Source organism: Lontra canadensis, unplaced genomic scaffold (assembly GCF_010015895.1).
Source record: "Lontra canadensis isolate GAN:19392208 unplaced genomic scaffold, GSC_riverotter_1.0 scaffold4, whole genome shotgun sequence".
Classification (NCBI taxonomy): Eukaryota; Metazoa; Chordata; class Mammalia; order Carnivora; family Mustelidae; genus Lontra; species Lontra canadensis.
Genome location: NW_022630998.1, coordinates 34,467,751 through 34,484,750, shown reverse-complemented (window position 1 = coordinate 34,484,750; position 17,000 = coordinate 34,467,751). Strand labels below are relative to the sequence as shown.

At 33.4% G+C, this 17,000-nt stretch overlaps 1 protein-coding gene across 3 annotated transcripts in view; it reads right to left on the bottom strand.

The window, feature by feature from the left end:
* The window catches only part of AP3B1 (adaptor related protein complex 3 subunit beta 1), a 277,679-nt gene that overhangs the window by 79,419 nt on the left and 181,260 nt on the right, over positions 1-17,000 (bottom strand). For all 3 annotated transcript variants that reach the window (XM_032847913.1, XM_032847905.1, XM_032847915.1), the window contains exons 20-21: positions 13,292-13,433; positions 3,313-3,388 (exon numbers count right to left, since the gene is read on the bottom strand). In XM_032847913.1, coding sequence (XP_032703804.1) covers positions 3,313-3,388; positions 13,292-13,433 — 218 coding nt within the window. The remainder of the gene's footprint in view (positions 1-3,312; positions 3,389-13,291; positions 13,434-17,000) is intronic.

The window sequence follows — 17,000 nt, the reverse complement described above, 5'->3', positions numbered from 1 at the left end:
TCTTTAGCATGTAGCTGTCCAGTTTTCCTCACACCATTTATTGAAGAGACTGCCCTTCCCATGTATACTCATGTCTCCTTTGTCTTAGATTACTTGGCCATATATGCATGGATTTATTTCTGGGTTCTGTATTTTATCCTACTGATCTGTCTCTGCTTTTGTACCAGTATTACACTGTTTTGATTATTATAGCTCTGTAGAATACTTTGAAATCAGGGAGTACAGTGCCTCCAGCTTTGTTCTCTTTTTTCTTTAAAAATTTTTTTTAATTTAAATTAAGTTTGCCTAATATATAGGTTATTAATTTCAAGTAAAGAATTTAGTGATTCATCAGTTGCATATAACACCTAGTGCTTATCACATCAAGTGCCCTCCTTAAAGCCCATCTCCCCTTCAGCAACACTCAGTTTGTTCCCTAGAGTTAAGAGTCTCTTACGGTTTGCCTCTCTCTCTGTTTTTATCTTATTTTATTTTTCCTTCCCTTCCCCATGTTCATTTGTTTTGTTTCTTAAATTCCTCATTAAAGTGAAATCATATGGTATTTGTCTTTCTCTAACTGACTTATTTCGCTTAGCATAATACCCTGTAGTTCCATCTGCATCATTGCAAATGGCAAAATTTCATTCTTTTTGTTAGCCGAGTAATATTCCATTGTATGTATACACACCACATCTTCTTTATCCATTCATCTGTTGATGGACATCAGCTTTGTTCTTTTTTAAGATTGCTTTGGCAACGTGGAATCTTTAGTGGTTACATACAAAGCTCAGGATTCTTTGCTCTAGTTCTGCAAAAAATGTCATTGGTATTTTGACAGGGAATTTATTCAATCAATATATTACTTTTGGTAGTATGAACATTTTAACAAGATGAATTCTTCCAATCCATAAGCATGGTATATCTTTTCTTTTATTTGTGTTTTCTTCAATTGCTTTCACCAATGTCTTACAGTTTTCAGAGTACAGGTCTTTCAATTCCTGGCTTAAATTTATTCCGGGATGCCTGGGTGGCTCAGTTGGTTAAGGGCTGCCTTCAGCTCAGGTTATGACTCTGGGGTCCTGGGATCAAGTCCTGCATCGGGCTCCTTGCTTAGTGGGGAGCCTGCTTCTCTCTCTCTCCCTCTGCCTGCTTGTGCCCTATCTCTGTCTCTGTCAAATAAATAAATAAAATCTTTAAAAAAATTTATTCCTAAGTATTTTATTATTTTTGATGCACTTACAAATGGGACAGCTCTCTTAAATTCTGATAGCTCACTCTTAATGTAGAGAAATGCAATGAATTTCTCTGTGTTAAATTCATATCCAGTAATTTTACTCAATTCATTTATTAGTTCTAATAATTTTTTGGTGGAGTCTTTAGGTTTTTTATATATAGTATCCTATCACCAGCAAATAGTTTCACTTTTTCCTTTCAAATTTGGATGATTCCTATTTCTTTTTCTTGCCTGATTGCTGAGGCTTTCAGTACAATGATGAAAAAGTGGCAAAAGAAGGCATACTTGTCTTGTTCCTAATCTTAGAGGAAAAGCTTTAAGTTTCTCAAAAGTTGCATATGATGTTAGCAGTAGGTTTCTCAGATACAGCTTTTATTATGTTGGGGTACATTCCTTCTATACACACTCTGTTAAGAATTTTTAATCATAAATGGATGCTGAATTTTATCAAATGCTTTTTCTGCATCTACTGAGATGATCATATGATTTTTAACCTTTTTGTTAATGTAGTGTATCATGTGAAACTATCTGCAGATGTAGAACCATCCTTGCATCCCTGGAATAAATCCTGCTTGATCATGGTATATGATCGTTTTAATGTATTATTGAACTGAGTCTGCTAATATTTTGTTGAGAATTTTTGCATGTATATTCACTGTGGATACTGGCCCCAAATTTTTGTATTTAGGGTATCTCTGCCTGGTTTTGGTATAAAGGTAATCCTGGCCTTATAAAATAAGATTGGTAGCATTCCTTCCTCTTCAATGTTTTGGAATAATGTGAGAAGGATAGGTACTAACACTTGTTGAAATATTTGGTAGAATTTACCTGTAAAGCTGCCTGGTTCTAGACTTTCATTTTTGGGGAGTTTTAAAATTACTGATTCAATTTCATTACTTGTAATTAGTCTACTCAGATTTTCAATTTCTTCATGATTCAGTCTTAGAAGGTTGTGTTTCTTGGAATCCATTTCTTCTAACTGTTCATAGGGTCCAATTTTACGTTTAATTTCTTTTTGCTAAGTATTTCCTGTAATTTCTCTATATTAAGAATTTGCCATGACAACTGAAGACAGGCCAGGTAAATAATATAAACAGAACAGTTTTACTTATGACAGATTGAGACAATCTAAAACCATAACTTACCTCTAGTTTGGAAAAATTAAATTGCAAAATGACAGTGGCTTACTTAATATTTATGGCATTTTACTTGTTATTTTTTCTGTGCAAAATCTACTCCCAATAAAGTTAGTTCCATTAACTTTTTCACAATGCAGAAGTACTTAAAAGGAGATGATGAATATACCTTTTGCACACTTGGGTAAGTATATGTATAGGATTCTAAATTCTTATAAGTAGATCTGCTAAGATAAAGATTTTTTGTAGTTAAAATATTGATAACTACAGCCACACTGGCATTCAAAAGCTTTGCATCCATTTCTGTTCCTACCAAAAGTGTGGCAAGTAAAACATAGTAGTGTCCTTTACATTTCTAATTACTTTCCTAATTTCCTACTTCCTTAAGTTAGATGTTTCAATCTCTATAATCAACAATTAACAATGTAGAAGTTGTGAGATATGGATAATTATTTACTAAACAAGTATAAATTATTAAAGCAAAAGATCTTAAAATGAATTTTGTGTACTTTTATTTGACCAGTTATCTTTATTCATTTGATAAAAAACTGATAACTTGACTAGATGGAAGAAAAAATACTAACAGAACTAATTTCTAAAACTTTGTCTTTTTCATCTATAAACTTTTCATAATAGAAACAGACATATTTTGAGACATGTAAATAAAAGGTACCATAAAAATAAAAAATACTACTATTGGGGCACCTGGGTGGTTCAGTCAGTTAAGTGTCCAACTCTTGATTTCAGCTCAGGTCATGATCTCAGGGTTGTGAGATTGAACCCCATGTTGGGCTCTGCCCTGGGTAAGGAGTCTGCTTAAGGAGTCTGCTTAAGATTCTCTCTTTCCCTCAGTTCCTCCCTGCCATTCCCCTCCCCTGTAAGTGTGTGCCTCTTTTTCAAAAAACACACAAACAAAAAATTACTACTAAAAAGAGAAGAAAAAATTTAAATTTCAATACTTACAATCATCTAGATCTAGAAGTGAAACATCTTTGGTAAGAGGATTTCTATCTTGCTTTGGTTTTTTTTTTTCTTTCTCCTATAAATAAGAAATATTTAATTTATTGCACATTCTATTAAAAAAATCAATGAAGTAGTTCTTAATGTTTCGAAACAAACTTTTTCCTCCAAGGGAAAAAAAAAAATCAAATTAAGCTTTCTGTATGGTTAGATGGACTGTATTTTTTAATCAAAATTTTTATTTTAACTATAGCATATAGTATTTCTGCTCCACCATGCAAACTGTTATCTTAAAATATTTTGTTTCAAGATTGTAAAGGTCCATCAGTAGAAAATTTAAAGGCAAATAGTTATTTTGTGATCTGACAACTTTTCCTAATATAAAAACTTAAAATGGCTCTTTGGTAGAAAAAGCCTACAAATGCCTTGAAAATAATTTTTAAACAAGTTAGTTTAAGAAAAAGAATTGCTCAGGGCACCTGGGTGTCTGCCTTCAGCTCAGGTTGTGATCCTGGAGTCCTGGGATGGAGTCCGGTGGTGGGCTCCCTGCTCAGCGGGGGTCTGCTTCTACCTCCCCACTCCACCCCCGACTCCTGCTCTTTCTATCCCTTAAATAAATACTTAAAAAAAAAAAAAAGGAAAAAGAAAAAGAAATGCTCAAATAATGTAAGTTTAGCTCTGAAATTGTCAAGAGGCTTGTGACAGATTAGCCTTTCTGAGATGCAGTTTGTGACAGGCACTGTATTGGGTACTTTATCTTTCAACAGTGGGTTCCCTCAGACTTTTTTTAGCCAAAGGCATTCATTAAAATCTACAAACGACATTTTCAGGCTCTTGCTGTTAAGGGATGAAAAGTATTCATTTTCTTTCTTTACTGTTTTCCGTTGGGGAGATTAAGTATTTCAAACATATCTGCACATACTTAGGGGTTACTCTATCTCTATCTATTCAGTTTGGTCAGAGATTCAGAAAAGATGTGACATATATACATAAAGAAAAAAATATATGTATATAACGTATTTTTCTTCTCTTAAAGGACAAATTAAGTACAGTAATGAGTAGTATTATGAACAAAGATGGACACAGATTAGGATGCTAAACAGATGTATTTGGATCAAAGTTACTTATCTTTATAATCTATACTTTTTGTATCAAATCTTCTCAAATTAAAGGCCCAAACTTCACTTTTTGCTAAATGTTTTTGTTCATTTATTCAATCTTTTATTCATCCAATAGACATGCATGGCATGTATCAGATTCTGTGCTAAGCAAAGGAAGTAATACAGCCAAGGCATAGTTCCCGCCTTCAGGTAACTTATAATCTAATAAAGAAGTTTACAGCTTATCTCTACATATTTTTACAGGTATTTCTGAAATATGCCTCTAACCATAGAAAGGTCTCACTAAAGCAAAAGGTACCTTACTATCATTTAAAGTCAACAGCATGTTAGAGCTCTTATGACAGTGCAAATACATGAGTAAGAGTAATACATCAAATTACCTGTTAGGTAACATTTTAAAATGACCTTAAGTTCTGCTAGTTTTTTCCCTTATGCTAAAACTCAAAACAAATTATTTGCAAGTATCATAGAATAACTAAATACTAACAGTAACAAAATACTAATACTGATTTTCTTCATGAGAATAATAATTTCTGCCTCTGAAAACTTCAAATTATCTGGATGGGTTTTAATTTTCACTCATTATTTAAAAACAAAGGAAACAATATTTGCTCCTCTTTCCATACCTAAAATGAAAAACAATTTCTAGGGTTGGGGAAAAAAATAGAAGAAATGTTAGTTTTGAGCTGGAATTTAAAAGTAGCAATAAAGAGAAACAGGTTGAGAATGAAAAGCCATCTCAACTAGAATATCATTCCTGTGAAGAAAGAACATTACAAAAAGAGCTTAACACCATGTGACTTATCAAAATACTATGCTGAGCACAACGGGTATAGCTTCCTATAAGCTACGATGGTGCATGACTGTTTTTACAGAACTGTAACCTTCCTACCTGAAAAATTAGAAACCTGTCAAATCAAGATAAAGTTAAAGCTGGAAACAAGTCTATACCTTATTTTCTACTTCAAAGCTAAGAGTGTGTAACAATATCTATTAAATACACATCAGGTCACATACACCACAGGACAGAGCTGCATGTGAAATTGACATAATCTCTTATTAGAATTCTAAAACAGAAGGAAAAAAAGGCTCTCAAAAGGACAGAATTTCATTGACTTTCTGAGAAGAGCAAATAACCAGTGACTGAAATACAACATTAGCAATAGATAACGGTCATTTCTACTGAATTGAAAAAGCCTTGCATTCCAAATCAAAGCTATAAAAAGCTTCGTGATGTGTTTGGCATTCTTCTCTTATATTTCATTTTTCATTTTAAAAAATCCATAGTAAGTTCAAAACATTTTCATACTTAAAGGATCTACTATAAAAATAAAAATCTGAATTCTAAACAAAGAAGTTAAGAGCCCTATTCCATCAAACATTTCTCCATTTGCAATTCATCTTGGTAATAGAGACAGAACCTGGGTAAATGCATATAGGACTTGAGGCAGGAGATTTTTCTTGCTCAATGCATAATTCATGTGCTCCGCCTGCAAAGTGTGTAAAATGAGAATTTCACACCGCAGCATGAGCCATGGCGCTGCAGAGAAAAGGCAGATGAAATCATATTTTACTGTGTGAATTTTATTTCTTACCCTCCCAATATTTATACAAAACCATCATTGACAAACCAAACACACTGACAGATCACCCACTGTTTCCATTGTGTTAGTACTTGAGAAGAGATCAGGCAGAAAGATAGACAATTTGTTTTTGTATATTTTTTTAAATAGAGGATTAGGTTTTTAACAGCTGAGTGACTGTATTAGACTTTTATAAGGACAACAGGAACTGATCTTAAAATCTCACTACAAAAATACCTAGTTATCAATACATCACCCTCAAATCTCCATTTTGTTTCTATGGTATTCGATTATACACCTCAACACATCAACATTTTCAAAATAAAATACAAAGTCACAGGGTTAAGAAACTGATTTCTACTTAATATAATACATTTCAAGTACTAAATAAAAGATCCTGGAAATACTTATTAAGCTCCAAATAATACAAATTAAAATATGTACTAATATATCTGTAAAGATTTTTTTAATGTACTATTATGCACGTTCATTTCATGCTGATTAAAAAAAAAAAAGCAAGTAGAAAAAAAGATATGAAACAATAAGCACCAAACACGCTTCTAAAGAGGAAACCATTGTAAGGAAGATTGAAATTTAAAATGATAAAGCAGGATAAATGATATGTAAAGTTTGTCAAACTCATATTGTACTTTGAAATCAACAAAAATTCAAGGCTAATTTCTAGCCTCACAGGGCAAGATATTTGCATGAAATATTTTCAATTAGAATTATCAACCAAAGACAATTTAATGACTCTCTTGCCTTCAAGTCATCTAACAAATCTGATTTTAAAAATCTGAGGCTCACACTTACATTGGGCTTTAAAACAAAAGTATGTTGCCAATAAATTGAGACTTCTTTCTAAGCCAAAAGTAGTCTAAACTGTTAAAAATATCTTCCCTATAATATTACATCTACTTCAACAAGAAAGCTTCTTAATGACATTCACTTTGATTTTAAAGATCTCAACTGAAGTGAAATGATATTTCTGTTCTGGAGAACTTAAAATATAAGCTAAATTGGGAACGACAGAAATTGAAAGAGGCAAGGTTTTGAACTGTCAGAGTAAAAAACCAATACTCTACAATATGCACAGAAGTTATATAATTGCAAAATACATAAATACTTGTAAAAACACAAGTAAACTTGTTTTGTATTTCTCAAATAGGGCAGAAAACCAATCAGAAAATAGTTTCTTTCACTCTTATCAATTACCTATTTCATAACACATGCCAATTTTATCTTACCCCCAAAATCTTTCACGTGGCAGATCTTTTACTAGGCATATCTTAACATTTACTAATGGCTGGACAGACACTAGTCACAGTAACAGTAACTGGTCTATAGAGCATTTAAGAGATTTAATCCCTCCCCAAAATGGACTAGTGAAGTTATATGAAATCCATGTAACCTGTGATAAAGTCTAGTGATAGAATCTCAAACACTGCTGTGTATACATATGTAGTACTGTTTTTCTGCACATCTAGTATATATATATTAATCCTAATTTTGACTCAAATAGGAAATGCTCTTAATTTGAAATGTTAAATGCAAATATGTTATATGTTTATTCCCATTGACAAATTATGCTTTACACACACTTCATATAATTAAAATGTTGCTAATATTTACAAAGAAAATACATAGAAGTTATGTACAACAAATTGTAACCATGGTTTAAAATTTCTATCATTTTAAAAAAAGGTTATTTAAATCTTTGGCAGCTGGTGCATAGACACTGAAGGTAAAATCAGAATTATTATACCACAGTTAAGGCATGAAGAATAGGCTAACAAGGTGATAGTGGGAATAACTATTATATGTAGGAACACACTAATATACTGTCTAGTTTTAAAAATATCAAAGCCGAGATTCAATTAAAACAACTCAAAGTCTGGTAACTTTTTAAAAAACATTATTTTAAATAAAATTGTGACCATCTGTACTATACAAAATTTTAACAAGTAGAATATAACTTAATTGTATCGGTAAAAAATAGGATAAAGTGATATAAATGTGAATCTTTTCCTGATACCATGTGGTCTACATTACTGATTTTTCATTTTCACTCTTCTATGTTAAATAAAATATTTCCCTTTACGTTGTGTAAACTATGGGAAAGCACTTAAAATATGGAACTATTAAAAGTAATTTTGCTATAGGTATTATTTGGAGGCAAAAGAAGTATTTCTTTTCTTTTTTTTTTTTTTAAAGATTTTATTTATTTATTTATTTGACAGAGAGAGAGAGAGAGAGCACAAGTAGACAGAGAGGCAGGCAGAGAGAGGGGGAAGCAGGCTCACTGCCGAGCAGAGAACCCGATGCGGGGCTCGATCCCAGGACCCTGAGATCATGACCTGAGCCGAAGGCAGAGGCTTAACCCACTGAGCCACCCAGGTGCCCCTCTTTTTTTTTTTTTTAAGCGTTATTTTTTTTTTTTTTAAGATTTATTTATTTGACAGAGATCACAAGCAGGCAGAGAGGCAGGCAGAGAGAGAGGAGGAAGCAGGCTCCCTGCTGAGCAGAGAGCCCGATGCAGGGCTTGATCCCAGGACCCTGAGATCATGACCTGAGCCGAAGGCAGCGGCTTAACCCACTGAGCCACCCAGGCACCCCAAAAAGAAGTATTTCATAAGAAGGGTTAGATTTAAAGTATTTTTTCTATCAAATATATTTCAGAAAAGAACACCTACTAATAAAATATGTCTGCCCAACTAAAAAAAAGTCACTGAACAAGATAATCTTTCTTTGGTCATTACTGACAATATCTGATCTAAAATGAGGACATCTTCCAATCAATAACACAAACAAACATAATGCCAGAATGTATGACTGTATATAGTTTCATGTTTTATGGTTATGCTGGGGCATGGTGTTGAATGACACACACCTCAAGAACACAATTCAACAGAGGTTCTCCCTCTTTTGACTGTCTTTACACCATTCACATGGGTAATACCTTCTCATCAGTAACATTTTTTATTCCATGCATTCTCAAATAGGAGAGACCAGATAGACTCCAGTTGCTCCAGTGGGAAAGCATACAGCATGTTAAGAGAACTACAAATATACAGTCCACTGGGATTAGAACACAGGGACCACAAAGGGAATCGAGACCAGAAAGGTAGGTTTGGGCATGCTAGCCTACAGATTTTTTATTGAACTAAGATGATAATGGGGCATAACATTATGGGTAACCTTAACATTAATCTGGCAAGTACTGGGGCTGGGGATCTGAGGATGACCAATGGCAATGGTCTAAGAATTGAGGTAATGGAGAGGTAATCTAGTATGCTGGTAGTAAGAAAAAAAGAAACATATATGAGAGAATCTTAGAGAATCTCTAAGACTTGGCAACTTCGTGAACATACAGGATAAAGAAAGAGTCAAAGATAATTCTGGGGAGATCTAGGAGAAGAGAAAGAATGCTAGCACCAAATGGCAGAACAACTCTTCTTCTGACTATATCAGGTTTGAGAAACCAATAGCTCCTAAGAGGTCTAAGATTTTGGTTTGAATTCAGGAAGAAAAGTTGGAGGCATTATAGGGATTTAGAGATGTCTTTACAGAAGTATTTCACATAATATTTTAGCTAAAGCCACAGGAGTGAATGAGTCTCAAAACAGGAAAAAATAATGGAAAAAAGACTAAAAATAAATTGATTCACATCGATTAATGTTTTTGATAAAATGTTGTGTATCAAGCACTAACTTGGGGGCCATGATGACACCTGATGTCAGAGGGGTTAAAAAGTGAAGCAATAAAAAGACTAAAACGTCAAAGAAGTCAGAAGAAAAGGGATGCAAAGAGTTTCAAGTAGTACGGGAATAGTTACATAAAATCAAGAAGAATAATAACCAAGAGAAGCTCACTGGATTTGGGGAAATACCATGGCTGACTTTTCAGAGAGTAGTATCTGTAGGAAGTGGTAAGAGTGGAAACCAACTTTAAAGGGACTAAGAAATAACTGGGTTAAGAGATTGTGGACAAAGACTATCTAGAATATTTTTCTAAACTCTCACTCTCACACACTCTCTATTTCTGTGTATTTCCCCCTCCCTGCTCCTCACCCCCCAAATGCTGGCAAAGCACTTGAGTGCCATGGTTGGCAGAGGAGGAAATTAATTAGTGAAGAAAGAGACTGAAGGTGCAAAGGAGGCAGATGATTATCAACAAGTCCAAAAGTAAGTGAGGCTTTTTCTTGGCTAAGTGGGATCGCTTACTTAGAGCTACATTCAAAGGAAAAGGAGGATAAATAGAGATTGTGTATTAGAGAGCAGAGAGAGGCAGGAGACACCCATAGTAGATGGCAGCTCAGTCCTCTGCAGAAAGGAGTCATACCTGGACATGAATTTATAACTTGAGTGGTATAAAAAGAGTCAGAAAACCACAGGAGATATTAAGAGTTGAAAAAGAATTCCAGTTCCTTACTGCACTGGTGTTCTATAACTCTACTACTGGTGGTCTCCCAGGGAATTAACATTCAAGTTAAAAAATGTTAACACTTGCTATTCTATAGTTATATAGTGCTTTACATTGATCTTTCATATTTGATTTTTTAATAATAGCACTTGAAAGCAGTAGAATAAGTATTTTTAGCATTTCTACTTTATAGATGAGGAAACTGAAGCATAAAGATATTATCTTCCAAAAAGTAGAACACTATACCTATCCCATACAACACCATAAAATAAACTGTTTTCAAAGCTATATATTCAAAGTACCTCTGAAGCCTCATTTTCATGCTCAATATCCCCAAAACACACTATCCAAGTGAAAGAAAAAGAAGAGAAACAGTAAAATTACAGATTTAGTTTGGCTGCAGATTTTAAGGCATATGAATTTTCAGCAATAACATACTGACATGCTAAATTAAGGTAAAGCAGCCACCATCTGCCTTCATTACTCATAATCTAGAACAGAAGCCACAATACTTGTTCTAAGGAGGACTTCTACAGTTAAAGAGTTGCCTGTTATTAGAAAACTGGTATACTTGTAATTGCACGGTTTAGTCCAAATCACTCAGAAAGGAATAGTAAAAAATAGTTAGGGTGGCTCCATGGCAGGGAATATTCCAAGTGATAAATTAAAACGAACAATCCCATCTATTATAGATAAGAAAAGGCATTGTAATATGGAGAAAATAAGCCACAAACACAAAACACATGGACATAAAAGTATCAACAATGTGACTAAAATCCAAATTTTTCAAGAGTCTTTGCTTACCACAATACTTTAAAATTTTATACTGATGTCCTATAGGAAAATATTTTCAATTAAGAGACACCAATCACTGAAAGTGTCTGACAAAGAAACAAACTGAACTGCTAACCTAGGATACTTCTGTGGCTTTTTAATGGGGTTCTCAAACCTCTGCTTCTAATACTATGTAGGCACTAAAGTCTACAATTTTACAACTTCTGTAAAACTTCATAAGAATAATGCACTTTAATTTTACCCACTTGACATTCATTGATTTCTCGCTTGCTCATTTTCTAAAACACTGATTTCTTATTCTGGATTGTACTTATTGTCAATTTCTAAAGCTCTTTTATTTTAAATAACATCTTAAATTTTAAAATATAAAAGTAGGAAATGAATAATTTGATATAAATTATTTAATGTAAGTAGCAAATGAGAGAACATCAAACTTACTATGTGATAAATTTGTATATGAGGTCAGAGTAATAAACATAAAAATCACTAAGATTTTATGTGAATTTTGGAGAATAGAAATCTTAGATTATATACATAAACAGATACAAGTTTTAAATATAAATTCCTGTTTAAAATAGGTATCACTATATACAAGAATATTTGCAATAAGGTAAGACAAAAACTAGCCAATTTTTAAATATGCTATTCTTTTTTTAAAAAAATATGCTTATTCTTTAATAATAAATCTCTGAATGGGGGAAGGCAATTATCTACTTCAATGAATTTATTTTTATCCTTGGCTACTCAGATGACTTTTTAAAGAATTTCAAGTTAATAGAAAATACAAATGAAAAAGATAATAGGTTAAAAAACTGAATTCACTAAAAGGCAAAGTTTGACCACATTTTCAACATATGGGATAAACAGTTTATTTATAAAAAAACTACTGCGTTTAAAGTCCAGGACCCATTTATAGGAAAGGGGTAACAATTAAAGATCAGAAAAATATGCAATAGGTCTCAACTTTATATTAATAACTACATTTTTTCAACTTATACTTTTATTTTTTGCTGCTAGGCAGACAAGTTTCAGTGTTACAAATATGATATCAGAAAGCATTATCATTCTATTGCATAAGTGATTCTTGTATTTGTTTTTAAATAGATGGCTACTTAATTTTTATTAACTAGTTAAATATCTATATCCTTTAATTAAACCTTTAAAAATATTCTATTACCCAAACACCTATTTTTATTTTCATTTAAAAAAATTTTTTTCAAACACCTATTTTTAAAAAGCATTATTTGTCTCAGTTTGTTATAATGTACATACATTTATATTACTTTGCTCAATATTATTTGTGACTTCCTTTTACTTCCCCTTTTGCAAAAGCCTCCATTGTCACATGCTAGCTCACAACAAAAAGGGCTGTAACTGATATTGACCTCTGTAATTTCAGTGGCAAAAGATGAGGTTAAAAAAAGTTTCTGGGATGTCAGTTGAGCGACTGACTCTTGGTTTTGGATCCCAACATGATATTGGGGTTGTGGGATCTAGCCCTGTTAGGCTCTGCACTCAGCGCTGACTCTGCTTGGGATTCTTTTCTCCCTCTGCCCCTCCTTGACACGCTCTTGCTCTTTCTCTTTCAAAAAATAAATCAATCTTAAAAAAAAATTTCTAATGTCTCTGTAGGATTGAGGTAAACAGGAACCAATTATCTAATAAAACAAAAAACAGATGAATATAGTTTTTATTTTAGTTATCAGTGACAATGTTGAATGCTCAATTTCTTGATTTTCAGCAAAATACTAATTTTCTTTCTTTCTTTCCCTTTTTTTTTTTTTTTAAAAGATTTCATTTACTTATTTGAGAGACAAAGAGAGCACGAGCTAGGGTTGGGGGGAGAGGTAGAGGGAGCACAAGAAGCAGACTCTCCATCAAGCAGGAAGACACAGGGCTTGATCCCAGGACCCCGGAATCATGACCTGAGCCAAAGGCAGATGCTTAACCAAATGAGCCACTCAAGCAGCCCGAAAACAATGATTTTCAAAAGTACTTATTCTTTTGGATAAAGGCTATGAAAATACTTCCTTTCAATGACAGCAGTATGCAATCTCTTACCTTAGCAACTTTTCTTGATTCAGACTCACTTTCAGATTCTGATTCAGAACCTGGAGAACTTTCTTCTTCTGAACCAGAATCAGCACTAGAAGAATCTGAAGTTTTAGATTTTTCATTTTCCTTCTCCCCATCTTCAGAATCACTGTAAGTAATGGATTTAAAAATACCAACTTTAAATCCTTTATATATGGCAAATTGGTGCTGTATGTCCATTTTGTCTATAAATCAGAATCTTTACTAGAAAAAAATATTTCACTGAGTACCCACTTACTTTAGTATGTAAAAGACAATAAAAATGGTTTTAAGATTCCAGAACATATTAATAAAAAAAAATAAGGGTAGTATTATCTATACCAGATATATCAGAACCTGTTAAAAATCACTTATACTACCACATCACACATACTTCAAATGCAAAATGTTATAAAATGATACTAAATGATATAAGCAGAAAATAATTAATAATAACACGTTCGATTTACCAGGAATATATATGTTAGATGCTAATAGTAACAACTTCAAAGATATGTAAGGCTGATTTTAAAATGCTGTCTCAAAATACTAAATGTTCATTCATAAATTTAAATATTTATACATCTATTTTTGCTAAAATAGACTTGCACTCTACAGATTGTTTTGTCCAACAAAATTATTTACATGTGTTCTGAAATGTGACCTGTAAACATATTAATGAGAAAATGTTAACTAGATCAAAAGATATTTCTTGTAATGCAAAGTCTTACTAACAACATATGATCATCAAATATAAACTTCTAAAATTACCAAATGATTGAGAAGTCCAAGATGGCAGAGGAGTAGGAGACCTTAGTTTTGTCTGATCCCAGGAATTCAGCTAGATAGCTATTAAATCATTGTGAACACCTGCCAACTTAACCAGAGATCTAAGAAAAGAATAGCCGCAACTTTACAAAAACAGAAAAGCAACACTTTCTGCAAGAATGACAAGAGGGAAAAACTCCCTTCAAAAAAGAGAACAAGAGGCAGTAATGACTGCCAGGGACCTAGTCAGTATGGATATAAGATGTCTGAACTAGAGTTCGGAATAATGATTATAAAGATACTAGCTGGGCTTGGAAAAAGCATACAAGAAACTAGAGAATCCCTTTCTGGAGAAATAAAAGAACTAAAATCTAATCAAGTCAAAATGAAAAAGACTATTAATGAGATGCAATAAAAAATGGAGGCTGAAACTGCTAAAATGAGACAGAAGAGAGAATTAGTGATATAGAAGACAAAATAACGGAGAATAAAGAAGCTATGAAAAAGAGGACTAGTGGATCACCTGGAGATTTCTAGGGATAAGTGATATCACAAAGTGAAGTAATACTAGAATAACTGGGATCACAGAAGAAGAGGAAAGAGAGGGGAAGAAGATATACTGGAACAAATTACAGTGGAGAACTTCCCTAATCTGGGAAAGGAAAGGGGCATTCAAGTCCAGGAGGCAGAGAACCCCCCTTAAAATCAATAAAAATAGGTTCACACCCTGACATAGAATAGTGAAACTTATAAATCTCAGAGAGACAGAGAGAAAATCCTGAAAGCAGCTGGGGACAAGAGGTCTATAACCTAAAAGGCTAGAAACATTAATTGGCAGCAGACCTACCCACAGAGACCTGGCAGGCCAGAAAGGACTGACATGATATTCAGCTTGCTAATGAGAAAAACACGCAACCAAGAATACTTCATCCAGCCAGGATTTCACTGAAAATAAAAGAAGTGATAAAAATCTTGCCAAATAGAAATTAAAAGAATTTGTGATCACCAAACCAGCCCTACAAGAAATTAAAAGGGATCCTTTAAGCAAAGAGAGAGTCCAAAAGTAACAAAGACCAGAAAGGAACAGAGACAATATACAGTAACAGTCACCTTACAGGCAATACAGTGGCACTAAACTAATATCTTTCAATAGTTACCCCGAATGTAAATGGGCTAAATGCCCCAATCAAAAGACACAGGGTATCAGGTTGGATAAAAAAGCAAGACCAATCGATATGCTATCTGCAAGAGACTCATTTTAGACCCAAAGACACCTCCAGATTTAAAGTGAGGAGGCAGAAAACCATGTATCATGCTAATGGACATTAAAAGAAAGCTGGGGTGGAAATCCTTATATCAGACAAATTAGATTTTATTTTATTTTTTCTTTTAAAGTTTTTATCTAATTAACAAAGAAGTAGTGACTGAAAGATTTCAAAGTAGGCACCAGGCTTGTGAGTCAGCTGGAGTGACCCTCCATTACGAACTGCACTTCAGTCCTTTTTTTTTTTTTTAATTATTTTTATTAACATCTAATGCATTAGGCAAATTAGATTTTAAACTAAAGACTGTAATAAGACATAAGGACACTATATCATAATTAAAGGATCTATCCAACAAGAGGATCTAACTATTGTAAATATCTATGCCCCCAACATGGGAGCAGTCAATTATATACACTGATTCATAACAAACTTAAACACGTCGATAATAATACAATCGTAGTAGGGGATTTTAACACCCCACTCACTGCAACGGACGGATCATCTAAGGAGAAGATCAACAAGGAAACAAGGGCTTTGAATAACACACTGGATCATATGGACTTCTCACATATATTCAGAGCATTCCATCCTAAAGCAAAAGAATACACATTCTTCTTGAGTGCACATGGAATGCTCTCCAGAACAGATCACATACTGGGTCACAAATCAGGTCTCCACTGGTACCAGAAAACTGGAATCATTCCTTGCATATTTTCAGACAATGCTTTAAAACTGGAACTCAATCACAAGAGGAAATTTGGCAAGAATTCAAATACAAGGAAGCTAAAGAGTATCCTGGATACTCTTTGAATGAATGGGTCAATCAGGAAATTAAAGAAGAATTTTAAAAATTCATGGAAACAAATGAAAATGAAAACACACTGTTCAGAACCTTTGGGATGAAGCAAAGGCAGATCTAAGAGGAAGTATATAGCAATATAAGCCTTTCTTAAGAAAAAAGAAAGGTCTCAAAGATACAACCTAAGCTTACAGCTCAAGGAGCTGGAGAAAGAACAGCAAATAAAGCCTAAACTCAACGGGAGAAGAGAATTAAAAAAGATTAAAGCAGAAATAAATGAAATAGAAACCAAAAGAACAGTAGAACAGATCAACAAAACTAGGAGTTGGTTCTCTGAAAGAATTAATAAGATTGATAAAACCCTGGACAGACTTATCCAAAAGAAAGGAGAAAGGACCCAAATAAATAAAATCATGAATAAGAGGAGAGATCACAACCAACACTGAAGAAATACAAACAATTATAAGAACATATTATGAGCAACTATATGCCAATAAATTAGGCAATCTGGAAGAAACAGTGCATGCCTAAAGATGTGTACACAACCACAACGGAACTAGGAAGAAACAGAACACCTTAACAGACCCATAACCAGTAAGGAAATCAAAGCAGTAATCAGAAATCTCCCAACAAACCAGAGTTCAGGGCCAGATGGCTTCCCAAAGGAATTCTCACTAACTCTATGGTAACTAATCTTCAACAAAGCAGGAAAGAATATCCAGTGGAAATAAGACAGTCTCTTCAACAAATGGCATTGGGAAAATCGGAGAGCCACATGAAGAAGAATTAAACTAGACCATTTCCATATACCACACACAAAACAAACTCAAAATGGAGACAGGAATCCATTAAAATCCTAGAGGAG